We start from the raw sequence: 27649 nt of genomic DNA on the forward strand, positions 1-27649 counted from the left end.
AGCTGGCACGTGCCTGCGACCAGAGCCCAAACAGAAGGCCCCGTGGCGCTCTCCGTGTCATCCCAGCCTCCGTGGCGCAAGGTGGAGCCCGCTCGCCCCCCTCCACCTCCACATCCGCCGGGACGCCTGGGGCCTCAGTACTTACGTCATCGTACAAGGAGCCACTGATGTCAGCCCCATAGATGGGCGACACGAAGGTGAGGTTCTTCCAGTACTTGCGCTCCAGGTCATCGAAGTCCTGGTGCCGGGGGGTGCAGTACCTGGGGACAAACCGAGCGTGTGGGGCTCAGGGCACCTGCCGGACACACCGAGGGAGGGGCTCTGCTCAGACGCCCGCCCTCCCGGCGAGGGCGCGGCCCCGGAGCCCACGGATGAGCTGTGGTGACTGCCAGGCGGTGAGGTGGATGGACGGCGGGGGGGGCAGCCCTGCCTGGAACGGTGCCCAGGGGCCCCGTCTCGCCAGCTCTCGGGGCCCGGGGCCCCCAGGTCAGACCACACGCCAGGGCCACGGGAGCCGGAGAAGGGACCTGGGTTTTGACGGTTCTTGTCCTCCTACCGCCCTGCAGACACCGACAGGCACCGTGGTGGCCAGGGACAGCGCATGAGGGGACAGACAACGCCTGCCCTCACAGGACGCTTGTTTGAGAGCAAAGAGACTGCCAGAGACGCACAGACGATTTCAGCGACTGACGGGGGGCTGGGAGCTACGCAGGAAAGGGGGAGTGAACAGCGGTGCTGTGTGCCAGGGAGCGTGCCCGCGTGCCATGAGTGCCCACGACGCGCCCGTGAGCTCCCGGGAGTGTGTGTGCATGCCCGAGTGTGCCATGGCAAACCAGGGACCTGGGGAGACGTGCCAGGGAGCCCCCCTCTGGGGAGGTGCTGTCAGAGCCGAGACGTCCTTGGGGAGGGGGGTGGCACTCCGGGGACAGGGGACACGGGCAGGCCCTGAAGGGCCGGCCCCGCAGCCAGTGCTGAGGGCAGCGTGAGGTGGACGGCGCGGTCCTGGGTCGGGTGAGGGTCTGGATTTCGCCCCTAAGAACCGGCGGACTGTGAACCGGGGGTGCTGAGGCCCACCCAGGGCACACAGAGCGGGCTTTGTGGGGGCTGCGTGCGCCCCGCCCTCCACACCCCGAGCTGGGGTTTCACCCGCCACGCCGCCCAGGCCCGCGTACTTCTCGCTATTGGCCAGGCGCCGGTACTCCCCAACCGTCATGGCCTTCTTCTGGATGTTATACTGCGTGAAGAGGCCCGACTGGCCCGTCACCACCTGCTGGATGGGCGCCGGGATGACCACGTCGTCAATGTCATCGTACGTCTGCCGCGGCTTCCACTCCTTCGGGGGGATGATCTGCGAGACGGAGCGGGAGGGTGGTCAGCGGCGCCTCCCCTGGGCTCGGCCACTCGGGACCGGGTGCGGGGCAGGGAGAGCCTGGGGGCACCTAGCACCCCCTGTCCATGTCACCAAGCTCCCAGGAGACCCGGGGCCAGGCCTAACTGGGCACCACCCGGCAGGGTTGGGGGCTGTGCCTGCCTCTGCACGGGGTCAGGGCCTGGAGAGGTGGGAGCGGCCCCAGAGGACGTGCGCGGTCACAGAGTGAGCAGACGTGGGTGGGCTGGGCTGTGTGCGCCCCTCGGCCTGGGATGCACTCGCTGTGTCCCGGGGGCTCTGCTACCGTGCCCTCTGGCCACCACGTGCCCATCTCGGGACTCCGCGCAGACAAGGCCCCAGAGCAGAGGCCCCAGGGCCGCAGTGCACACTCATTCCAGCACCCCTGCTCCAGTGACACCTACTGGGGGCGATCGCAGCTCTAGGTGCTGGGGAGACATGGGGACACAAAGGACTCAGGGGAGGGCCTGAGTCCTGACTGGAGGACGCAGGTGATAAATCCCGGCGAGAAAAAGGAAATTGTAGGACAGTAACAAGGGTAAAGCGGGGCTGGGTGAGACGCCCAGAGGCAGGAGGTGGGGGGTGGGCAGTGGGGGGCTGACAATTCCAAGTGGGAGGAGGCCTGAGGTCACACTGCAGCCCCCGCCCCAGCAGGCGCCACCACGCCCCTCCCCCAGCAGGTGGCAGCACCCCGGCCCACCCGCCCCACCCCAGGAGGGGACACGGAGGGCGCCGCGGATGGGGATGGACCTCCCCCTCCACGTTTCCTCTCCGCCGGTCGGGGGTGACCTCTGCGCAAGCCCCACGGGCCCGGGCGGGTGTCTGCAAGCCCCGAACCTCCTTCCAGGGCGTCCAGTGGGCCACTCACCCAACAGCTCTGGGAAAAGGAACTAAACCAACTCGCTTTTGGTGCATCAGCCACGCACCCTGGGGCAGCCGAACCCTCTCCCGGCTCAGGGCCACCAGGGAAGCACACGGCGCTGAGGCCCGAGTTTGCCGACGGCTCGGGAGCGGCTAAGTCCACTCACCATCCCCGGGATCCCGCTGTCACATGGGTGCAAAGAAATGTTTTGCTTGGCGATCAAAACACTGACTCTCCAGTTGCCTGCTGAAAAGGGTGCTGCCCACCCACGGCTAGCACGCATGGGGGTGCCCACGCACATAAATCAGTAACAACGGCAGCCGCGACGATGAGAAAGTCAGCGCTCCTCACCCGGGCAGTCCCGCCCCGCGGAGGACACTGGGCCACGTCTGGGGACATCTGTGGTTGTGAGGACTGGCGGGGGCTCCTGGCATCGAGGGGGTGGGGGCAGGGAGGCTGCTCCACACCCCACAGCGCCCAGGACGGGCCCCCAGAGGGTGACCCGGCCCCCATGTCAGCAGTGCCAGCAGGATCCTTATTTAGAGGTAAATGGGGACGAGCCCCCTCCCGGAAGACACAGCTGATCAGTCACAATGCCACGGGTGCCTGGCGTGACAACAGGGTGCTGGGCTCAGCCTGCCGGTCGACGGTTCTGTTAGATTCCCAGGGAGAAATCTGAGGAGTCAGGTGATGAACTAAAACACTCAAGGCTAGAAATGCAAAAAATAAAAAGAAGAGAGGGGGACTTCCCTGGTGGCACAGTGGTTAAGACTCCACGCTCCCAACGTAGGGGGCCTGGGTTCAATCCCTGATCGGGGAACTAAGATCCCACACGCATGCTGCAACTAAGAGTTCGCACGCCACAACTAAGGAGCCTGCCTGCCGCAACTAAGACCCGGCGCAACCAAATAAATAAATAAATATTTAAAAAAAAAAAAAAGAAAAGGAGAAGAGGGCCCACGCCTCCAGGATACGGGATGTTCTTGCAGGGAAACGGGTTGTGGGGTGAGGGATCTGGGACCCCCGAGCTGCTCTTTAATTACGTGGCTGACGCCTCCTCGCTGCAGAAAAGCCCGAGTTTCCTCCTGGGGGAAAGCGCAGTGACCCTGGACCGGCTCCCCCGCCCCAAGTCTCTTGGAGAATCGCCTCCCTAACCAGGCTGCGGGGTGAACGGACCACTCCTCAGCCCTCCGCTCTCAGGGGAGAGCCTCGGGCTCAGTCCTGTCCCCACGGGCTCTGCTGTGTGACATCTGGACAGTGGGGAGGAGCCGGCAGACACTCCCGACACCTGGCTCACACGTGTGAACCGCACTTTCGCAGGCACATGCTAAGCGGGTTCTGGAAAGGCGCATGAACAGAAGGTCACTGGTCTGGAACCCGAAGCTTCTGGAAAAATCCCTCAGCAAAGCACCACGGCCTAACACCCTCAAGTCTCTGCAGAGCAGGATTTGAAAGGAGGCTCTCCAAGCAGAGGCCACCTGAAAGACGTCCCCTAAAGGCCCGTGAGCACCCCGACTGCGTGGCCCTGGACGGACCCTGACTCGAAGCTCCTGGGGGGCAAGGCTCAGCCAAGGCCAGGAGGACGGAGAGGCCACACACCCAAGGGAACGGCGTGACACCAGGGAGGTGGCCAAGCTGGGAGCGCTGGGCAGCTGGGGCAGGTGTGGGAGACCCTTCGAGAGGGGAGGAAGTGAGGGGCCAGCCTCTGCCCCCCAGAACCAGCTGGACCCAAAGCCATTCTGCTGGCAGCAGGCCTGGAGGCTAAGAAGAGCCAGGGCACCGCCTGGCAGCAGGGCACTGAGGGAACTGACGCCCCTTGACCCCGCCCCCAGGACCCCAAGCCATGCCCCTTCCTGCTCCCTCCCCCCCCGCAGCCCCTCCCAAGCAGCCCGAGGGGGAAGGAGCCCAGCTGGAACTGGTGCCAGAGCACACTCAGGGTGGGTGAGGAGTGTGACCCGCCACCCCGATGGCCCCAGGGTGGGGGTCCCTGTACCCAGAGCCCCCTGAGCTCCGGGCCTCGGCCCAGCTGTGCCTGGTGAGTGCCCACCCCGACCTAGCTGCCCTGGGCCCAACAGAGCTTTTGTCGGGGGGCCATCAAATGTAGCTTTGATGGAAAAAGAAACCTCAACACCACACACACACACACACACACACACACACACACACACACACACACACGGAAGGGTAGTCAAGGCTGATGAGACCAGGGTGAGGGGGACCCCGGCGACTACAGAGCTCGTTCAGGCCAGCAGGACGCTGTGTCCCTTCTCCAAAGAGGCTGGCAGCCCTCAGGGCTGACGGCCCGCGTCGGAAGGAAGTGGGGGCACCGAGGGCCGTGGCACGTGCCTCCCTGGACCCATCTGTCCCCTCAGTTGCAAGGAAGCCCCAAGGGGCTAGAGGCACCTGCACGCCGTCCCTGCCTGACGGGAGCAGGGATGAGGGTGCACGCGTGTGTGTCGGCGTGACTGTCCCCACAGGATCTCTCAGCGACAGCGGGGGAGCTGCTCCCAGCAGCCCGTGCCCGCCCTCACAGTGCCCTTCCAGAGAGAACTGCCCTTGCCAGAGAGAAAATAGCAAAGAAAATACCACTTAAAAAAAGTGGAAAGGAACATGCAAACAAAGGGCAGAGGGGGACTTCCCTGGCGGCGCAGCGGTTAAGAATCCGCCTGCCAATGCAGGGGACACGGGTTCGAGCCCTGGTCCGGGAAGATCCCACATGCCGCGGAGCAACTAAGCCCGTGCATCACAACTACTGAGCCCACGAACCACAACTACTGAAGCCCGCATGCCTGTGCTCCGCAATAAGAGGAGCCACCGCAATGAGAAGCCCGTACACCTCAGCGAAGAGTAGCCCCCACTCACCACAACTAGAGAAAGCCCGCGCGCAGCAATGAAGACCCAATGCAGCCAAAAAAAAAAAAAAAAAAAGGGCAGAGGGAAAATGCGCCCTGAAAACATCTGTCTCACAAAAACATCCAGTCCGAATGGTTTCCTGTCGATTCAAGTAAGTTAGCGGAAAACTGGTCCACGGGAATTAAAGGCTTAAGCAGAGGCATGGGGCTCAAAGGAAAGGCAGGAGCCGGCAAAGGAGAAGAAAAAGGAAGGAGCAGAGCCGGGGTGAGGACGTGCAGGGGAGACTCGGTCACGCCACACGAGGCTGCACCCAAAGCAGCCCCGGGACAGAAGGTGCTGGAAACAGCCCGGAAGCCGGAGCCGGAGATGACAGAGGAGGAAACAGAGGAGAGGGGCCGGGGGAAGTGCCAGGTGCTGCCAACGGAGCACTCCACGAGGTTACCAAGATTCCTGGCACAGGGGACAACTTGGATCTAAAAACAGAACTGGCGCTGCGTCCCGGCAAACGCGGAACGAGGTGAGGGACAGGACACATTCCAGATGAAGGGGGGCCCCCCATGCCCAGCCCCACGGGCACCAGGCCTCAGAGTCCCCCCAACTGCCCCCAGCTGGGGCACCTGAGGGAAAGGGGCACCTGACAACCGACCCCAGCCAATCGGTCCAGCCCAGACAGAGGCTCCGAACCTGCAAGAACCCAGGCCCGGGGCTTCCAGAGCCAGAGACCCCGATGAGAAGGTTCTGCTGGGTGTGTGCTGTCATGGGGCCCCGGGAACAAAAACCAAGGGGAGGGGAGAGGAGGGAAGATGTCGCAGGCCCACCTCTCTCCTCATCTGCACGGCTGAGATTAAAGGCATGGATGTCACACGGCCAGCCAAACCCGGCAGGGGAGGTGGGCAGAGGAAGGCCAGCACACCTGTCCCCTCGCTGCAGACACCGTCTGGGGGACAGACCACCGTGACCCGCGGCCCAATACCACCCACCACCTGCTTCCGTCCAGCCACTGAGCTGACGCCGGCATTCTTTCTGTTTTTAATTTTTTTTTCATTTTTTGAAAAATTTTTTTTAAATTCTTTTTTACTTTTTAAAATTTTACTTATTTACTTATTTATTTATTTATTTTTTGGCTACCCCACACGGCGTGTGGGATCCTAGTTCCCCGACCAGGGATCGAACCCAGGCCCTCGGCAGTGAGAGCGCAGAGTCCTCACCACTAGACCGCCAGGGAAGTCCCTTTTTTAAAAATTTTTAAATGGTTGAGGGAAAATAACAAATGAAGACTGTTTCAGGACAGGTGAAAATTCTACGAAATGCACATGTCGGTGTCTATAAATCAGGTTTCATGTGCTCACAGCCATGCTTGTGGGGTTGTGGGTCATCCCCGGCCGCAGAGCTGAGTGGTGGCCACAGACAGTCCAGCCCAAGAAGCTGAAATTATTTACTATCTGGCTCTTTGCAGAAAAGGCTTAGCGACCCCCAGCTTAAATAATAGAGGGCTGGGTATTAGATAAAGTGCCGGTCATACAGGAAGCAACTAGAAGAACCCAAATCAGGTGACGAATCTCCCAGATTATGTGGTGAGCAGACCCTCACACACACAGGTTCACGTGCACATGAAGAAACTCGGCACCCGTCCCCAAGGTCTGTTCCCCGCACGGAAGAGGCGTGGGCAGGCATGCTATCTGCCGGTGTTCACACACGCACACACGCACATGCACGTCCGTGTGTGATGCTCCGTGCAAAGAGACACGAGGAATCAGTGCCGTGCCGCTCCAGGCAGAGGAGCCGGGGTCAGGGTGGGTGGAGGGGGCACTCATTCTCCCTCCTATCCTGTCGCAATGCTTGAACTCGCTTCACACGTGCGTTACAGTCTCAAAACAAATGTGTTTAAGTAGGAATATAAAGGCAAACAGTAAGCCCTCCCCGGCACCGACTCCCCTGGGACCCCCCTGACGGGGTGAGACGGCTGCTGGTCCCACCGTGATGTTCTGTGTCCCACCCAGCATCAGCACCCTCGGGGACCCCGGTGCCCAGAACTGTGCCTGACTTGGGGAAAGAACATATGTTCATGGATAAATTAGGTCAGATGCGCTCAATGAGCAGATTAATGGGTGCCTCTCGGGCCGCTTGCCCCTGGGTGGGCACAGGGCAGGGGCCGGGGAGAGCTGCACGGGGGCCTGGGGCATCACCCACCTTGGCCAGGCCCGCCCGGTGGGCCCCCTGGGACTCGATGTAGGCCACGTATCTGTTGAAGTCCTTAAACTCCTCCATGGTTGGGCGAAACGTCATGATTTTACAACTCGGGTTCTGGGCCCCGTGATCCTCGGACCCCATGGCTGCAGCGGAGAGACGGCCACACCTGCAAGGGAGACAAGAGAGCGTCAGCACCGCCAGCACCGCCACGGCCCGGTTCCCTTCTCCCCAGGAGGCACCCAAACCACCCGGCCCCGAGGACAGAGGCCGCGCAGCCGAGCAGGGCCAAGGGGAGCCTGGGGGCCACTTCATCACTCACTCTGGCACAAAAGACCACATGACTGCAACGAATTACCAACAGAGGTGGCCCGTTCTAAGAGCCCATGCGATGCTGGAGGCCAGAGCCCCCATTTCAAACAAGGGGCCTCGGAAATAAAACCTTTTCTTATCAGGGCCTCATCCAGATTCACTGGCATTGACCTCACAGCTGGAATCCAGAGGCAGCAGCAGGGGAGGGGCTGGGAAGGTGAGTGAGGTCCTGTGTGTTTCACTAGCAGGGAACCCCTCCTCGGGCGGGCCGCCGCGAGCAGGGGAGCAGTGTGTGGGTCCCTCCAGCACTGGCCCGGCTGCTGTCAGCGAACCCAGGCCCCAGTGACCCACGGGCTGCCCGAGGCTGGGACCTGGAACCAGGAGAGCAGGAGGCCCGTTTCCCGCCGCGTCGCCCTGGGCTATAACCACGCCTGGCCGATGGGGCACAGAGCGGGGCGGGGATCGGGCTCCTCTAGGGGACAAGGCTGCAGGCTGGAGAGGCCCCCGCCTGTCCCGAGAGTTACGAGAGTTAGGGGGGCCCAGCGGGGTGGCTGCTGACCCACCCCAATGAGGAAGAGGCTTGGGGGACAGACTCTGCGGAAGGGTCCCTGCTGGGACAAGAGAAGAGCAGACTCCCTCCGGGACTGGAAAGAGGTCAGAACCCAAGTGCACGCAGACCCAGAACTTGGAGGACAGCTAACCAAGTCCACCTCCCCCCACCCCAAAGTAAGCTGGAGAGTGAGAAAGGCAGGAAGCCCGCCAGTCTGGGAAGTAGAGAGTTTGGGGGGGGGGGGGTGTCCATGTCCCCAAGACGCGGCCACTGGCTCCCCAAAGGCACTCCCCCGGCGGGCGCTAGAGGGCAGCACGAGCCCGGGAACGGGAGCCGAGGCGGGCAGCTCCCTGGGACAGACCTGGAGGCCCAGGCGGATACCAGACCAGGTCCAGGTCCTGCCCTCAACCACCGCATGCCTGGGCGCACAGGGCAGCGGGTCGGCAGCTAAGGCCGCGCTCTGAAGGTCACACTCGCGGCTGGACTGCTGAGGACCCCGGAGGTCCTGGCACACACGGGGTCACCACTGCATCGGGGCTGGGACCCCTGGGCCCCTCCACCCTGTGTGCACAGGAGCCTCTGTCGCTCCTCCTTGCAGGGCAGCCGAAGCTGCGGTCCACAAGGCAGGCCACGGGTGCCCGGGACCGTGTGACAACAGCTCTGAGGGGGATCACAGGGGACCACCGAGGTCACATGGGTTTATAAAGGGGAAGGGTCATCACAAACCCCCCTGCAGACCAGCAGGCACCGGAGGGCCCAGGCCGCGGCCAGGCTGACCAGCCCTCAGGACAGACCACCATGCCGTCCCCCCCCTGCTCCCCACCCCACAGCCGGGGCCCGGCACCTGACTCCCTACCTGAGCCCTCAGAAGCCAGCTGCCCTCTCCTCTCCAGCCCAGACCCGGCCACACAGGGCTCACCCGGGGTCTCCACTGTCCTGAGGGAGCTCAAGGCCCCGGGGGGACAGGCCCGACCCCAATGATCTGGGAACATGGGTGTGGACCTGAGCTGGGCTAAGGGCTGTGGAGGGAGGCACAGGGGCGTAGGGAGGGAGGCCTCCCAGGGCAGGGACCCGGGACAGGACAGACGACCGGCCGCAGCCATCGCTCGCCGGCCTTCCTCGTGTGCCCACCACCCGAGCCGCCCCACCTGTCAACCCCACATCCCCACCTGCCCAGATTCCCTGCACCCACCGCCCCTGCCCGCGCAGAGCAGCGGGCTCCCGGCGGAGGGGGTCCCTGCCGCCCACCCATCTTGCGTGGCCATCAAATCCGTCCTCTGAGGCCTGCAGCCGAAACACGGTCACCCGGGTCTCAGCCCCTCGTCCCAAGCCCCCGACGGCCGGGCAAAGGGCCAGAGGCTGGCTCCGCAGCCCGCCACGGATGGTGCCCAGATTCGGAAGCGGCGGACACATCAGCGCGTAACAGCCCCGGCCCTGCTCTCCACATTTTATGTGGGTGGTGTGCCCACTCTGCACAGTTCACGAAGGGGCGTCGCGTCCCTGGAAGCCCGGCTCTGCTGCGACCACCCCAGTTTCCCAACACACCGCCACCCGCTGTGGGTGACGGGCGCCAGGACCACCCGCACCAGCAACTCTCCTCTTGGCCAGGCCGGTCCCAGCAGGGGAGGAGGACACAGGCTCCCCCCAAGGCCAGCTGTGTCACCACGAAAGGAGCCCACCCTGCCACGGATGCTGCCGCCTGCCCCCCCACACGGCACTGTTGGTGGGAAGTGAGGTGGGGCAGGACACCCGTCTCCCCCCAAGACCAGCCTGTCCTGGGCAGAGTTGGGGCAGCCCCGGGGTCCTGCCCACACGAGTTCTCTCGCCCATTAAACATAACCGCAGGAGCGCTTTTTCCATGGGGGGCAGGGGGAGCAAGCAGGTGATATGACAGCAGGTAGAGTTTCCTGCACTGCACCTGGCAAGATATGCTTCTCCAACCACCGCTGTCATCCAGATTCAGCTCAGCAGTGGATCATGTGCGGTTTTCTTTTTTTTTTTTTTTGTCTTATTCGTGCCGGTTGCAGTAAAGTTTTTAGTAGGTAAATATAAAGAAGAAAATTAAAATGGTTTATAATCCCAACACTCCATAACCCTTGACACGTTTTTTGAAGGAGGGCAAATAAAAATCAGACGTGCACATACTTAAAAAATAACAAAAGGAATGTGCTCTTTACCAGACAGTGCCACGCCCAAAATGCGAGGTTCTGACAACTTCATCGTAAAAAGACAAGCAGCACAATTAAAAAGTGGGCCAACGACTTGAATCGACATTTCTCCAAAGAGGAGACTCAAACGGCCAGTAAGCACATGAAAAGATGCTCGAGGTGATCAGCCATCAGAGGAACGCAAATATAACTAGAGTGACACACACCTCCCCCAACTGGGGCGGCTAGAGTGAAAAAGCAGATAACAGCAAGTGTTGTTGAGAAACTGGAACCCTGACTCCCAGCTGGTGGGAACGTAACATGGGGCAGCCCCCCAAAAAGTTAAACATGGAACTGACCACACAAGCCAGCAATCCCACCCCTAGGTATACACCCAAGAGAAATGAAAACCTATGTCCACACAAAAACTTGTACGCAAATGTTCACAGCAGCATGATTCACAATAGCCAAAAGGTGGAAACAACCCAAGTGCCCATCAACAGATGATGGTACACAAACCGGTCCCTCCACACACGGGACCATCACTCAGCCACGAAAGGGAGAGAAGCCCTGACACTCGCTACCACGTGGATGGACCCTGAGAACACGATGCTCAGCGAGAGAAGCCAGGCCCAGAAGGCCACCGTAGGCTAAGAGGTCTGGGTTCCTTTGTGGAGTGATGGAAATGTTCCAAAGTTGATTGTGGTGAAGGCTGCAGGACTCTGAATTCGCTAAGAACTTTGGAATCGTGTGCTGTAAGTGAGAGAACTGGTTGGAGGGTGGATTCTATCTCAATACAGCTGCTACCCCCAGAAAAGAAACAGAGATTAGGGTAGGGGAGAAGGAAAGAAGAAAGTTCTGCACTTGCCAAAAAAAAAATAATAAACAAACAAAACCTCTGGCTGCCTGGCAGGTGGGCGCCTGGAGCCTCCGCCCGCGGGAGGGCTGCCCCCGAGCCCAGCACCCGCCCCGTGAGAGACAGAGGGCACCCCGCAGCCCGGCCACGGGGGAGGCGTCTGCTGGGCGCCTTCCTTCTCTAACAGGAAGCGCGGCCTCCAGAGACACTTGGTGGGTCCCTGTCCCCGCCCCCGCCCCGGCCCAGCCCTTGAAGCCTCTAACAGGAAAGCTAGCGTCCCTTTCTTCCCGCTCCTGATTCTGAGGCTGAGAGCAGGCATGCCTATAGGCTGCAACCACTGAATTACACATTCTAAACGGATGGAACTGTCTGCTTTGTGAATTACCTCTCAATAAAGCGGTGATTTTTCTTAAGTGCTGTGTTCGCGGAGACCCTGCACGCCTTGGCCTTCCTGGCCTGATGCTCGCCCGGCCCTTGCAGCCCGCCGCCTGGGACCGATGAGCGCGATCACGCGTGGAGGGGCGGTTCCCCAGCTGTCCTGGACGGCTCCTCCTCACCCAGAGACAGGTGACAGGAGAGGTCCACCCACTCTCTGGGCCCCAACGAATGAGTCCAGCCCAGAGAAGCCCTCCTGGGCTGCTGCACCGGCACCTCCCCCAGCGGCCTTCAAACTGGGGGACTCACGGGCTGGGCCGTGGGGGACACTCTGGCCACCCCCGTGGAGGCTACCACCCGACCTGCGCTGCAGCACGGTGACCAGGTGGGGGGTCTTTCCCGCCCCACCCTGACAGCTGCCCCTCTCGGGGGCAGAAGTCTCTCCAGATCTGGACTCCGGCCTGGGGCTGATGCCCCCCCGCCAGGAGCCCGACAGAGCGGGGTGCGCTGAGCCTGAGAGCCTCAGGAGAGGGGGGGCGAGAGACGCCCCAAGGCGTGGGTCTCCCACAGCCAGGTGCACTCTGTCTGTCCGTCGGTGAGCCAGAATGCAGAAATAAGATGACTAGTAGGGGATGCCATTTCCCCAACAGGCAGCCTCATCTTCCTGACTGAGGGGCTCTGGGGACTAAGGGTTTCTGAGGCCCAATGGCAGATGTTTTCCAGAAACTGGATGGCTGGAATCTGCAACTCTGGGGTTTTGACAAGAATACAGTGTTCAATATGCGGGAAGGTACGTCCTCTGAAAAAAATGTCACCCTACTAAAAGCTTTACTCTGAGGGGTGCACTGTTTTTGAAAAGGATTCGGGGGCTCTCTGAGCACGAGGTGCCCCCAGTTCTTCTCAGCAGGGCCTGTGCCCCAGCCCCGGGGGGCGTCTCTCCCCCAGCTCTCTCCTCCTGGGCCCTCCCCTCCACCTGCCATCAGGTGAAGCCCCAAGCCTCCCCGTGACTCCCAGCCAGCCCCAGGCCCTGCTCCCATCTCAGCCCAGTTCCTGCCACCACAGCCCAGTTCCCAACAGGAGACGATGACTGGGGGCCCCTGAGTGGGCTCAGGCCCCAGGAGGAGCCAGCACCCCTCCACCAAGACTCAAGAGGAAACCCACCGTGAAGGCAGCACGGAAGCCCCTGCCCCCGGGTGTGGGCCTGGCACTCCATCACCGTGTCCCGAGAGCAGCTCACCAGGTGCCCTCATACAGGGAAAAGCCTGGCGGTAGAACGTCCTCCACTTCATCCTTCTCTGCTGGGAGCACCCCCTACGTCCCAGGTTCCCTGCAAGCTGGGCGTGCTCCCTGATCACACAGAGCCTGAAGCCCAGGGGGCGCTCGGGGCAACTAGTACTGCCCCACCGTACCCGCCAGCCCCAGTGTCAGAGAAACCTTTGCCCCCCCCCCCGGCCCCTGGCCTGTGGAGCCAGATCAGCGTTGGAGGGGTCCTCGTGCTGGCCCCACGGAGCAGGAGAGCCCGGGCCGGGGGGAGCACAGGCTCCAGGAGCAGCCCGCGAAGTCTCAAGGATGCCAGCCTTGATCTGGCTCTACCCCATGGAACTGGCTGGACTCAAAGAGAAACAGTGACGAGAGGGACAAAGCAGGCAGAGAGCCCAGAGCCAGGAAGGCAGGAGGCCAAGGTCAGAAGGGCCAACTGAGAAATGTGAGGACAAGAGACGTGAGGAAGGCAGCTTGGCCGGACAGGGCTGTGTGGGCATGGAGTGGGGGCGGATGGGTAGCCCCGCGCACAAGGCCAAGACCACCCTAACACTGATCTGAGCGACGCCAACTCCGAAAGGCACAAAGGAAGAATCGCCCGCAGCCATGCATGTTCGTTCCCTACGGCTGCCGAACGAATCTCCACAAACCTAGTGGCTGAAACAGCACAACTTTATCTTCGAGTTCTGGAGGTCAGGAGTCCCTCCCGGATCTCAACTGGGCTGTGCTCTTTCTGGAGGTTTCCTGCCTTTTCCAGCTTCTAGAGGCACCGCATCCCTGGCTCGAGGCCCCTTTCTGCATACTCACAGCATCTCCGGTCTCTGCGTCTCTTCTCTGACCACTGCTTCCATCACCACGTCCCCTTCTCTGACTCTGACCTCCCTGCCTCCCTCTCAGAAGGACCCCTGTGATGACACTGGACCGCCTGGCTAATCCAGGGTGAGCACCCATCTCCAGATCTTTAGCTTCGTCCCAGCTGCAGAGTCCCTCTGGTGCCAGGGAGCATCTGCACAGGTTCCACAATTAGGGTGTGGGCACCTCGAGGAGCGCTATTCCCTCTGCCTCAAAAGCCACGTGAAAAACCCATCACACAAAGAGATAAGTAACAGTCACCATGCCCCTCCCACCGGGGACCGCTGCTGTGAGATGCGTCCTGGAAAGACAAGCACATCTGCCTACTCGCTCAGACAAAAGCACAGTTTCGAGAAGAGGACGAAGGGGACCAAGCGATACCCAGTGGGCTGCAACGTGACCCCCGTGTCCTCCCCACGACTCAGACGTGCACAGCGCCCCAGAGCACGGAGCCTGGAGCCACCCTCTGGCCGCAGAGCTGCCTCATGGGCACAGCCAGAGGCCCCAGTGATGCCGAGGGAGCCCTTTCCGGCCGCTCGCGCCCCAGACGACCTTGGCCTGCATCTTCACCTTGGTGCCGGTGCTCCCACGGCTGACTCCCAGGTTAAGAGGCTCACACCTCGTCAGCCCCCAAGACACTCGGCCGAGCTGTGGGGAGGAGCCAGGAGGCGTGAACCGCAAGCTGGGTTGCATGATGGCCTGGGGAGCCGCCGGGAGCCCCATCCCCAGGAGGCCTGAGCGTGGGAAGGGCAGGCCCTGGGAATCCCCAGGGGCCCGGCTCGGCCCCATCCCCCCACATTGCCAGAGCCCCTTCGCTAATCCCAGAGCAAGCGTGCGACACCTGGGGACCGCGACGATCAGGGCCACGCGACGATCAGGGCCACGCTTTCGGGAGATGCTGCAGGGCCAACAGCGCTGGCCACGGAAGCCTCAAGAAGCCACATGGGGCAAAGTCCCGTGAATATCGTGGTCTGAGTCACAACCTCGCGTGACTCTAAAATGACAGTGTCCTGGTTCAACACCGAATCCTTCCACCTAGGTACCCCCCAAACTGCAGAAAGAAAGTGAATGCATAAATAGCAACATGTCCCCCGTGGTCGGGGGCCTTGCTCAAAACAGGCGGAGGCAAATGAAGAACGTTTATCACGCCTCTCCTCCTAAAAACCGGCGCTAAGGCCACCTTCTTCTCTTGATCTTTCGTATACCTTTGAACTTTAAAGAAAAAAAGCTCTCTCTGTCACAACCCTCCCGGAGGAAGTGCCCACGGCGGGGCCGCCCACAGCCCATGACAGGGGCATCTTTTATTAGCCTGGAGACGTCACCTGTCTGTGCCCACAGATGCAAAACTGGGTGCTTTTTTCACAAAAAAAAAAAAAAAAAAAAAAAAAAAAAGGGCAGGAAAAAGCTACCAGACCTGAAAAAACAGGCCAAGCAATATGTTGAGGAGGAAGAAATCCTTACAATGAAGTAAATGAGCGAAAAAGCTAAGAACCGGGAGGGCGGGGGGCAGGAAGAAGGCTGGGTGAGAAGCCCACCCACGGCCTGGGGCGGCCTGCACTCTCCCTCCCGTGTGGAGCTATTCTGCTTGGAACTGAAGCCTCGTGTCTCCAGCTCAGATCCTGCTCCTAACGAGACAGGGTGGAGCGGGACCTGCTGGGAGAGGCTTCTTCACACTCACAGGAACCCAACCACGGCGGCCAGGAGCGTGAAAGGAGAAGCGTGGAGCCACCATCTGACCCAGCCAGCTCACTCCTAGGTGTCGACCCAAGGGAAACAAAAACACACGTCCACCAAGACACGGGTGTCGACCCAAGGGAAACAAAAACACACGTCCACCAAGACACGGGTGTCGACCCAAGGGAAACAAAAACACACGTCCACCAAGACACGGGTGTCGACCCAAGGGAAACAAAAACACACGTCCACCAAGACACCTGAACGTTCACAGCAGCATCATTCATAAAACCCCAAAAGCAGAAACAACACGAGCGCCCATCAAAGGATAACAGATACACCAAATGTGGTCCCTCCACACACGGGCACATCACTCAGCCATGAAAAGGAGAGAAGCACTGACACTCGCTGCAACGTGCATGGAGCCTGAGACACGATGCTCAGTGAGAGAAGCCAGACGGAGGAGGACACACAGGGTATGAGTCCAATGATGGGAAACGTCCAGAACAGGCCGATCCACAGACACAGAGAGTGGATTCCTGGTTGTCAGGGACTGAGGGAGGGAGAGGCAGTGCCTGCTTAATGTACAGTGGTTTTGGGGAGTTGATAACGATGTTCTGGAGTGAGATGGGAGTTAGATGGTGGGGTGGCGGCACAGCTCTGTGAACGTACTCAAAACCACTAAATTGCATACTTTATTTTAATTAATTAATTTGTCCACTCCACTGTGCGGCTTGTGAGATCTTAGTTCCCTGACCAGGGATTGAACCTGTGCCCATGGCATTGAAAGTGCGGAGTCCTAACCACTGGACCACCAGGGAATTCCCTGAATTGTATACTTTGAGGTGTGACCATTATGGCATGTAATTGCATCTCTATAAAACTTAATTTTTTTGAAGTCCAAGGCAGCCTGTTTGGGACCTGCCAGACCACAGTCAACCTGTCCCGTTTGTCACGAGCACTCTGATCTCCGCGAACGCCCGAGGCCTTTTGGGGAAGGTGCCCGTGACCTCACTCATTTCTGTCTCCCACTCTTCCCCCACCCCAGAACATTCTCACACCTTCCAGGGCTGGCGCTCAGTTTCTCCAGCTATAAAATGGGTTGACAGAGGGAGATGATTAGCATCCTTGTGAGGGATTACTAAAAAGTTAACCGCACAGGGCGAGCTACGTACGCAGAATGTGTCGTGCAGATGGGGATACAAAGAGGATAACCGAGTTGCAGGGACTTGACTGTCTTGTAAGAAAGCGTGAGCTTTAAGGGTAAAGCAACGCTTTGGGACACACAGTCAGAACTGACCATTTCTAACCCAGTCGACGAGGGCCTGGTCCACCCAGCCCCAGACAGTGACAAGCTGGCAGGGACTGGGGACGGCCCACCTTCTCTGTGCAGGACCACACAGTAAACGTTTGCAGCTTTGCAGGCACGCGGCCTCTGTCACAACCACGCAATTCCACCACCGTGAGGAGGAAGGCGCGAGTGAACAGAAGCAGCTGTGCGCCGATAAGGCTTTATTTACAAGAATACACAATGGGCCGAGTGGGCCGAGTGGGCCAAGTGGGCCGAGTGTTCCTCGGGCCGCAGTTTGCCGGCCCCAGACCCAGATGCCTGAAATCTCCCCTTTAAAGAACAAAACCTGCACTCCACCGCTTGTAAAGGGGAACCTGAGCTCCACGGCCCAATTCCTGGGTTCCTAAATCGTGGCAGAACAGACAAGGCCACATTCTAGTCCACACTGAGCCCTCATTAGCCACGTGGCCTTGGGAGGAGGCTTCGTCCAAGGTCAACACTGAACACGAGCCTTTCTCGCTCAGCCAGCTTTCCTCGCTGTGGCCAGGAGCACAGGAACTGCTCGTCCCACACTGAACGCCCCTCCACCCGGGTGCCCCTGCCCGTGGGTGCCAGCCACTAGGGGCTCAGGCTGCTCCCTCTTTTCTTACCAGTGACCCCCCCTTGGGCCACCTCCAGAGGCCACCTCTGTCCCTGGTTAATTAGAAAAGTCCAGGAGAAGGGGGACACCCTGGAGCTAAAACCCAGAAGCAGCTGGGTCATGGGATTATTTGCAAAGCATATAAAAATAATCCTCCAGGGTTTCCCTGGTGACGCAGTGGTTAAGAACCCGCCTGCCAATGCAGGGGACACGGGTTCAAACCCTGGTCTGGGAAGATCTCACATGCCACGGAGCAACTAAGCCCGTGCGCCACAACTACTGAAGCCCGCGCGCCTAGAGCCCGTGCTCCGCAAGAAGAGAAGTCACCGCAATGAGAAGCCCGCGCACTGCAACAAAGAGTAGCCCCCGCTCGCCTCAACTAGAGAAAGCCCGCACACAGCAACAAAAACCCAATGTAACCAAAATTAATTAATTAATTAATTACTTAAAATAATAATAACCCTCCATTTTTGAAGACCCTCCCCTCTCCCTGTGACTGGTCATCATCTCCCACAGGGTGTGAGGTGGGGTGAATATGCCCCTCGGTGAAGCCAGAAGTGGTGTCCTGCCCAGGGACACGGCACAGATAGGGCAGCTCATCCTGGGCCATCCTGGAGCCCCCCCCAAACCCACTATGGTTCTCAGGGCTTCTAGAAGTGAGGGATAGGTGTTCAGATGCTGAGGGGCCAGAGTGCAGACGCGGAGAGAAGGCACATCCAGCAGAACCACACTGAGGGGTCCAGGCTCCTCTAGGGGCATCTGGCCCCTGGACACCCCAGGAACTCAGAACCAAACAGGGCCGCCTTCTCCACCAGCAGCCCTGGGGCCGGAGGCCCGCACACGTACTTACTGCAAGGTTCCTGGTACGCAGTGGGGAGCGAGGTTGCAGGGAGATGGTCCAATAACTGGCTTCTGTTAGGGTTTCTGTCAGGTTCCAGCAATGGCGATGGTTCCTAAAATGTGCAAAACAAAAGCACAGTTAACTAAAACGATGGCCTGATTAAGTCTTAACTCCAAATTACACTCCTAGCAGCAGCGTGCAGCCCAGGGATGCCTGCCTCTGTTCAGATGTTTCCAAATCCTCGCCACTTTCCAAGAACATGAAAATCCACAACCATGAGCACCTGCCCCACTAAAGCCTTCCAGTGACGGCCCATTTTAAGCCCAGCTCCTAAACATCAGTAGCTGAGAAAGCAAGAGCCTCCAAAAACAATCAAATCAGACCAATGATGCTTCTGGAAACCTTAAGGTACAGGCACTCCTGGGAGGTTTACAAGAAGTTCTGCCTCTTCCGAACCCCCGCAGGCAGGGAAGGTGCCCCTCCGAGGAGGACACTCGGACAGGAACTGCCGCGTGGTGACCGCCGTCTACACCCCCGGGGGGCAGAGAGCACAGGGCAGAGCGTGGCAGGCGCCGTGCAGCTGAGACCCCACGGGGGGCAGGGTCCCCACCACGGCATTCACAGCCAGGCTCAGGGTCACTTGCTGAATGGACACAGGACAAGACTCTAAACGTGGGGTGTGGCCCCAGGGCCTCTGACAATCTGGGCTCCAGCTGCCCCGACTCACTGGGCTCCCCGCCCCTACCTCCCGGACACCTGAGCTAGCGGCTCGGCGTCGGCAGGACCCTCCCTGCCCCTGTGCCTTTGCACATGCTGCCTGAAGCTGGACTAGCTGCTGGGGGCCGACCCGGCTGCAGGACAGCTCAGCCGGGGTGCCCTGGGGGTGTGGGACTCGGGCCTGCCCACCTTCCCTAACTCGCCAGGAGCTGTAAATAGCACAAGTCCCACAAACACCCTTTCAACAGGCAACGTGTGCCGACCTCTTCTATCTTTTTTTTTTTAAATCAGGTTTTTTAAATTACTGGGCACAACCCACTACACTGATTTCACTGTCTTCTAACAGGTGCCAGCCCCTGGGCTGAAAGGCCACACTGAGCTGTGGAATGACCGGCCCTCGGGCATTCGCCTCTTCCTCTGGATCAGCTAAGCCGCCCGGGGCCACGTGTAGTCCCAAGGGCTCCTCGGTCGCTGCCACCTGCCCCACTCCGCAGCCCCGCCAGCCCCTGACAGCGACGAGAGCGGAAGTCCGGGGGTTCGATTACTCTGGCTTGTCTCCACATGGCTGTGGCTGCTGGAACAACGGCCCCCAAGGATGTCCCCATCCTAATCCCCGGGAGCTGTGACTATGCTCTCCTTGGTGGCAAGAGACTGCAGATGGGATGAAGTTAAGGATCTTTTTTTTTTTTTTTTTTTTTTACATCTTTTTTCTTCTTTTTTTTGGTCACGCCGCACGTGGGATCTTAGCTTCCCGACCAGGGATCGAACCCGGGCCCCCTGCATTGGAAGTGCGGAGTCTTATCTGCTGGACCGCCGGGAAGTCCAAGTTAAGGATCTTGAGATGGAAGACGATCCTGGGTTATCAGGGGGCCCAGTGTCATCCCCAGAGTCCTTCTAAGAGGGAGGCGAGAGGGTGAGAGTCAGAGAAGAACTGATGACAGAGGCAGAGGTCAGAGCGATGTGCTCTGAAGACGGGGGAGGGGCCACCAGCCGAGGATGCGGTGCCTCTAGAAGCTGGAAATGGCGAAGAACCGATTCTTCCCTGGCGCCTCCAGGAGGATCAATCAGCCCTGCCCACACCTTGATCTGAGCCCAGTGAGACCTGTGTCGGACTTCTGGCCGCCAGGGCGGTGAGATAATAAACGTGCATTGTTTTAAGTCACTGAGTCTGTGGTCATTTGTTACCGCAGCAAAGGGAGACTGATCCGGCAGCTTCCACGTACATCTCCCCGATGACACAGGAGAGGGACCTTCTCACCCCCACTGCCCGCAGGCCTCCCTGCTGAGAATAGCCGGCCTGACTTCCACTCACATCTGATGGGGTCGCATGTCTCCCTGGTCACTTGTCACTACCTCTTTGCACACTGTCTCCCCAGATGGACGATGGGCCACGCCACGCACAGCACATGGGCTGCAAGGCAAAGACCACCCGAGCCTGTGGTCCTCGGCTGGACAGACCCCAGTCTGCTGCTGCCCATGGCTGCGGGGTCCTCCTGCCCTCGTGCTCTGGGGGATGATAGCACTGACCCCAAAATAGGAGGCTGGAAGCTCTGGGGCTGAGGTTAACGCTCAGCCCTCAGGCCACAGCCAAGGCAAGGCCTCTGTCCACCCTGACCTATGTCCATGCGGGGCTAGGCTCACCCGCCTCCCCTGCTCCCGCAAGGACTGAGGGCCCCCCGTAGCCAGCCTGTCACCACCCTGCAGGCCCTGAGACACCAGGGGCCTGGCCTCCTTCCTGGCCACAGCCCACTCGGCACAGGGCAGCCGGGGCTGAGGGATCAGGGGGCCCTTAAGTGTGGGCTGGGCACGGTGACTTCCTTCCAAGAGGGACAGTATGGAAAGGGGGGAGGTGTGACCTTCCAGTGGAGACACCTGAGCAGCACGACCTCAGCCAGGGGACCGAGGCCAACACCAGCAGTGATGAGTCATGTTGACGGCAGGCACCCCGAGATGAAGGATGAGACGGCCCTTCACAGGTGGTCCTCCTCCCAGCACCCAGCGCCCCAGTGTAACCGTGAGAAAAACACCCGACAAGTTCCCACTGCGGGAGATTCTACAAAATCTCTGGCCACAGTCCTCAAACCCGTCAAGGGCATCGAGAACAAGGGAAGTCTGAGGAACCATCACAGCCCAGAGGAGCCCGAGGAGACGAGACACCTGAATGTCACGGGGGTCCCAGACGGGGTCCTGGGACAGAAGAGGACACCAGGGGCACACAAGGCAAACTGGAGGAAGTAGGACCCTAACCAACGAGAACGTACCCATAAGGTTCACTGATCGCAACAAACGCACCCGCCTCATGTAAAACGGGTGTCGGGGTCAGGGGTGTAGGGAAGTCTCCCTAGCGCTCTCCATTTCTCTACAAATCTACAACTGTTTAAACAATAAAGTCTATGTACTTTTTAAAAGGAAAACAAAACAGAAAGGCCCTGGTGCCTCCTGCTGCCCAGGCTGGCAGGGCTAGGCCGCTGTCCTGGTTGCGGTTCCTGGGAAAGCCAGGCGCTGAGAAGAGAACTCGGGGTGGGCAGGGGGCGTCCAGCTGCAGCGAGGGGACAGGCTGAGCGGCCACCCAAGGCCTCAGACACCACCACCCCGAAGAGGCACACCCTGACCATTTCTCCTTCAAAAAGGCGCCGTCTGACAATCGGATGATGTCGCTCTCCCGAGGTGCCCGCCCCGCAGACGCTGACGGCTCCTCCACCTCCTCCTCTACCCTCTGCAAAGGGCAGGCAGGTGGGCCGGGAAGCAGCAGCAGGAACGGGGGAAGAGCCAGCTGTCTCCACACGCTGAGGCACCAGGAACTGCCACCGGCTGCTGGCACCTCTAGGACCCCACAGGCCTGGCCTCCCCACCCCGGGCAGGGGTAGCTGGGCCCCTGGTCCTATCGGCTCTGGGCCACCTAGGGCTGGCCCTCGGGATGGGTCCACCCACACCACCCACACTGCCCACGGTGGCCCGGGAGCCGGGCCCGGGGTCCGAGAGGCAGAGCGCTGACGGGCATCTTCCGCCCACAAAGGCAGGGAGCCCTCGCCTGTGTGTGTTATCTGATCCAGGAGGGCTCAGCGCCCAACTCGGCCTGCTCCCCGCGGCTCCCAAGGTGAGCTGGAGCCCCTCGTGGGAGCAGGGAGGGCGGAAACGCTCACAGAAGATGGGGACTCCCAGGAGGACACGAGCGCAGCGAAGGGGCACCGGACGACCAAAGCGAGGACAGCGAGGACGACAAGATGAGCAGTGACAGTCCCGACTGTAAACCCACAGAGTACCATAAACACGTGCCGGTCCTTACTGGTATGAAATTCAGAACGTCATGTAAATGGCGGAGAAGGGATAGCTCTCTTCTACAAAACATTCCAGATCATAATGCAGAAGGAGTGAAGGCAACATAAATGCACCGTGAGATCTGTACAGTAATCACTGCTGCAGGAAAGATCCACCGCAGATGCTGAAATTGACAGGCAAGTGTTTATGAGAAGCAGGTGTGCTGTCGCGAGGTCCCAGAGGAAAAACCTGCAACCTTCCCGCGGAGACTCCAAGCAGGTGCCACCTTAACAGAGGGGTGAAGGTTGACCCCACAGGCAAAGAGACATATCAGCACATCGTCCTGGGGCAGCCTCCCTCAAATACATAACCTTCGTGTCACCATGAGAAACAAAGCCAAGGTGAGGGACACTATAAAATCCCCCACCAGTGCTCTCCGGAAGGGTCAAGGTCACGACACACAAGGAAAGACTGAGACACGACCCCAGTCCGGAGGAGCCTAAGGAGCCTGACCCCTGCACCGTGTGGTCCCGGGTGGGGTCCTGGGCAGAAAAGGGGCTGAGAGGGACAACCGGTGGGATCCTAATAAAATCTGTTGTTATTACTTCAGGTCATCCTTCCGCAGTTACGTTAGGCGTGAGTATCAGGGGAACGTGGCTGAAAGGTACATGGGAACTCTCTGCACCGTCTCGGCAACATTTCAATGCCTCTTAGATTATTTCAAAATAAAATATCAAAAGCAAAAGAAAACTAAAACAAAACAAACAAAAAACACAACCACCTCTATCTCCGTCCTCTGAAGTTCACTGCACAGCAGGTTTTAGCTGGAAGAGGAGAGTCTGGCTGTAAAAAGATCCAAACCGATAAGAAAAGAAAAAGCAACTGGACGCCAGCCTGCAATCCAGTTTCAGGACTGATTAAAGATCCAACCTGCTGAACACAAGTTTCAGATGCTTCCTGTTTGAGAGACCTGAAGAGCTGACATTTTTATCAGTCTTTACAGACTGGGAAAAGAGCCTCTCGTTTACAAATATCTCACCAAATCCCCTGTATCCTCACAGACAACAAAATCCAGCTGCGGAAGTGGCAATGGCTCAGGTAGGGAGGTGGCGGGCCCCCTGGGTTGTCTGGGTCCCGACCCCAGGAAGGCTCTGATCTCATCTCCTGGAAATGTAAGAACCATATCATTTTTCTTTAACGTCCACCCCAGAGACTAGATATAAAATAACTCGGGTGACAAAGCTACAGTGATCAAGCCAATGCGGTCCTGGCCTCAGGATGTACAGAGAGCTCAGTGGACGATAGTGGACAGTCCAGAAATAAACCTGCACATTTAAAGTTAGTTGGTTTTCAGTGAGGTTGCCAAGACTGTCCAAGGAGTAAAGAGCAGTCTTTACCACAATGGTGCTGGCACAACTGGATGTCCACGTGCAAAAGAATGAAGCTGGACCCCTATCTCACACCAGACAGAAATTAACTCAAAATTAACTCACATATCTAAACGTTAGAGCTAAACCTCTAAAACTCCTACAAGAAAACACATGAATTAATCTTTGTGACCTGGGATTAGGCAACGGTTTCTAGATACAACACCAAAAGCACAAGCGACAAAAGAAAAAATAAATAAACTAACTTTGTGCTTCGAAGGACATAATCAAGAAAGTAAAGACAACCCACAGGATAGGTGAAGATATCTGCAAACCTTAGATCTCAAAAGGGACTTGTATCCAGAATAAAGAACTCTTATGGGCCAACAACAACAAAAACAACCTAATTCACAAGTGGGTAAAGGAACTGAATGGACACCTCCCTGCAGGAGATATACAAACAGCCAGCAAGCACCTGAGAAGACGCTGGACATTACAGCAATGGCGTGAGGGACAAAAAGAGGCTAAACCCCAGAGAGGGGGCCTCCCGAGCCCGCTCCCCAGTGGCAGAGCCTCACACAGTTCTGTGATCACATTTCCCATGGTACGTCCTATTCCATTCTCTGGAGACCATGGCGGGGCTGCAGAGACCAGCACAGATGCCCCCGAGGGGTCCCAGCCGGCCGTGTGACTTGGGGCAAGTTCCTAACCTCTGCACCTCGGTTTCCTCATCTGTCAAGTGGGGGTCACCGTGCCCTACTGTGGGATTGCAGGAGGTTAAACAAGGCCACAGACAAAAGCACCGGAAGGAAACCCTGGCACACGGTAAACCCTCGTAAATGGCAGCTGTCATGGGCTTTGTCATTTAAGAGCTTCACTCGGGCAAGGAAGGCAGATCTGGTGACATGCCCCCAGTGGCCACCCAGGACCGCTCCCAAGGGCAGTCTGGCAATGTCTCTGTTTAAAAAAATACCCGCCTTCTTCCGCCGGCTGTTCTTAGGCCTTTATGCTCTGGACACACAGCCCACCCGTCCACCCCAACTCCTCTGCAGGACCTGCCTCTGCAGGGTCGGGAGCACCGGGACGGAAAGGTTCCAGCTGGATCTTGAGAACCTGAGATGCCTGGAAGCGATCAACCATGTCCTGTGGGGCACACGTAGCACGCTGGAAAGGAAAGCGTGTGCACGTGTCTTTCTAGAGCCTGACCTCCTCCAGGGGCTGGGGGATCACAGATCAGGGAGTGGGGGGAGACAAGGGTGGCATCTCAAAGCACTGGGTAAGGGTGGAATTGAATCAATGAGGAAACGTCAAAAATCCAGCTGAAAAGTGGGTGAAAAGCATAAACAGACTATTCACAGAAAAGATATCAAACTGGCTTTTAACACATGAAATGATGCTCGACCTCACCCCTAACTTCAGAAATGCTCATTGAAACTACACTGAGATCCCGGGACCACCCTGGTGGCGCAGTGGTTAAGAATCCGCCTGTCAATGCAGGGGAATGTGGGTTCAAGCCCTGGTCCGGGAAGATCCCACATGCCACGAACAACTAAGCCCGTGTGCCACAACTACTGAGCCTGTGCTCTAGAGCCCGCGAGCCACAACTACTGAGCCCGCGTGCCACAACTACTGAAGCCCGCGCGCCTAGAGCCCATGCTCCGCAACAAGAGAAGCCACCACAATGAGAAGCCCGTGCACCGCAACGAAGAGTAGCCCCCGCTCACCGCAACTAGAGAAAGCCCACACGCAGCAACGAAGACCCAATGCAGCCAAAAATAAATTAAAAACAAAAAAAGAAAAGTAACTACACTGAGACCCCATCTCTCACGGCTCAGATCAGCATGTTTACACTAGAACAGCACACCCTGCTAGTGAGGCTGTGGGACCAGACCCTCTCGGTGCTAGTGAGAGTAAACCCATCCGCCCCCCCAGGAGGGAACGTGCCAGAAGCTAACACACACCTTGGCACTTATCTTTTGAGCCAGCAATCCCACTTGTAGAAATCGACCCTGAAGACACTCTTCCAAGAACATGAAGATACCTCTACACCAGGGCATTCGCTGCTGCACCGTTTGTACCAGCAAGATACTGGAAACAAGCCCAATGCACGTACAGGGGAGAGGCTGGGTTAACTGTGCTGCAGCCCCCAGTGGACACCACGCAGCTGTGCAGGAGGGCGGGCACGTCTCCACGGCCAGATGAAGCTATTTCCAGGACGCGCTGCGCAGTGAAAAGAGAAAAGTGCCAGAGTGATCCCCACTGTGCCACCTTCCATGTATAAGAAACTATACTTGGGACTTCCCTGGCAGTCCGGTGGTTAGGACTCCACGCTTTCACTGCCGGGGGCACGGTTTCAATCTCTGGTTGGGGAACTAAGATCCACAAGCCGCAAGGCGTGGTCAAAAAAAAAAAAAAAAAATATATATATATATACATATACACACACACAATTCTGCATTTCTGAGACATAAACTAATGAGATCATTCCCTGCAGGAGCGAGGGCGAGGGCGAGGAAGGGTGATGACGCATCTCTCCAGACACCTTTCTGACCCTTGAACCATGCTAATGTCCCACATACTAAATGAATGAGGGAATGAATGAAATCAACAAGAACTGGGGGTGGGGGGTGAAGAATCCTACAATGAAATACAAACAGAAGCAAACCAAACAGTATTTCAAGTACATAATACAACCACAATAAAGAGGAAAAGAAAGAACTAAGCCATGTCACTTTTAAGCATGGTTTTGGAACTATGTGCCTTTGAGATAAAGACAAAGCAAATATTGACTTACTCCAGGGGCTTCTTTTACTGTGGGTGACGCAGGGCTCTCACTGACAGAGACAGAGTTACACAAGAGGGAAGGGGAGGCCGGCAAGCAGCCTGCACAAACAAAGGGCTGGAAGTGGAGGTGTCGGTGTGAACTCGTGGGCACTAGTGTGTATAGGCAGAAGCAGAAATGGACGTGGGTGTCTGTGCGATACATGTACACACAGACACACTAATGTATGCACATGTGTATTTATTTACACACCTATTTCCCGGGCAAAAGGGCCCAGAGGCAAAGACACCCCCTTGGCAATGAGCAACTGAACACCCAGATCTTGGTTTCTAAATGCACTGTCCACAAGAAGAACCAGGGCTCCTTGGAGAAGCAGTCAAGCCTGGAGCTGAGGTGCGAGTGCGCAGCACGGGCCTGGAACACCTCACTGTGCCCGAAAGTAGGGAAGTGCCCAGAGACTGGTGGGCACGTGCCTGAAGGACACAAGAAGCCAGCGGGAGGGGGCTCTACCTCTGGATAAATCTGGGACCACCAGAGCAACCGAAAACAATGACAGCAATGGATTACAATCTACTGAATCAGTTAAGGACCCATGCGTCCTCGCTGATATAAATAAACAGATGGGGAAGAAGAGACAGCTGTTCTTCACAGTAGAAAGCCAAATAATAAATGCAGAAGGAGTGGTGGAATTAGACAATCCCTACTTGGCAAGAATCAACAATGGCTGCCCAAACAAACAGTGAATGTTGGGGGAACAATGGGGTGTTTACATGGTCCCCAAGGACCTCCCGCAAGAAACTTACCAATTACAAATGGTAAAATTGTAACTTCAGGGTGGAGAAATCTGGAAGACACCCCCTTACCCAAGTGGGCCAGGTTGATGCCACCAGAAGTGGGCTCCAGAGACAACGCTCCGAGAAGGACACCAGACTGCTTCTGGGATGTTCCTGCCAGACGTGAGAGGACCATCAGACAAACCCACTCCGAGCGACGACCCACAGGATAACGGGCCTTTACTCTCCCAACGTCCAAGCCACGAGCCAGAAGGACAGACTCAGGAACTGATCCAGATGAACAGAAACAAAAGCGACGTGACGTATCAACGCGGTGTGTGAGCCTGGACTCTCTGAGAATTTTGAGAATTAACTTCCTGGTTTTGATAATTTGATAAGAGAATCCCTTGTTCAGAAGAGATGCCCACTAAGGTATTTAGAGGTAAAGAGGCATGTATGTGGAACGGTTCAGGAAGAAATGCGCAGAGAGAGAGGATGAGAGAGAGAAAAGGAACAAGAGCAGCTGCAGTGAAAGGTTAACTCCGAGGGAGCCAGGTGAAAGGTGTCTGGGAATTCTTCGTGCCATTCTTGCAACTTTTCTGGAAATCTGAAATTACATCTCCAATATTTTTTATTCAAAAAGAAAAAAAAAGAGAAAGGAAGCA

General features: G+C 58.0%; 1 protein-coding gene across 6 annotated transcripts in view; it reads right to left on the reverse strand.

The window, feature by feature from the left end:
* Positions 1–25611, reverse strand: part of KDM4B (lysine demethylase 4B) — a 119845-nt gene extending 94234 nt beyond the window's left edge. For 2 of the 6 annotated variants that reach the window (XM_059918695.1, XM_059918694.1), the window contains exons 1-5: positions 25391–25606; positions 18093–18199; positions 7293–7458; positions 1173–1348; positions 146–260 (exon numbers count right to left, since the gene is read on the reverse strand). In XM_059918695.1, coding sequence (XP_059774678.1) covers positions 146–260; positions 1173–1348; positions 7293–7458; positions 18093–18199; positions 25391–25486 — 660 coding nt within the window. In that variant the 5' untranslated portion in view covers positions 25487–25606. Of the gene's footprint in view, positions 1–145; positions 261–1172; positions 1349–7292; positions 7459–18092; positions 18200–25390 lie in introns of all 6 variants that reach the window. The other 4 variants (XM_059918697.1, XM_059918698.1, XM_059918700.1 and 1 more) reach the window with 4 other exon arrangements.
* Between the last annotated feature and the right edge of the window lie 2038 nt (positions 25612–27649).

This window comes from Balaenoptera ricei, chromosome 3 (assembly GCF_028023285.1).
Source record: "Balaenoptera ricei isolate mBalRic1 chromosome 3, mBalRic1.hap2, whole genome shotgun sequence".
Taxonomy (NCBI): domain Eukaryota; kingdom Metazoa; phylum Chordata; class Mammalia; order Artiodactyla; family Balaenopteridae; genus Balaenoptera; species Balaenoptera ricei.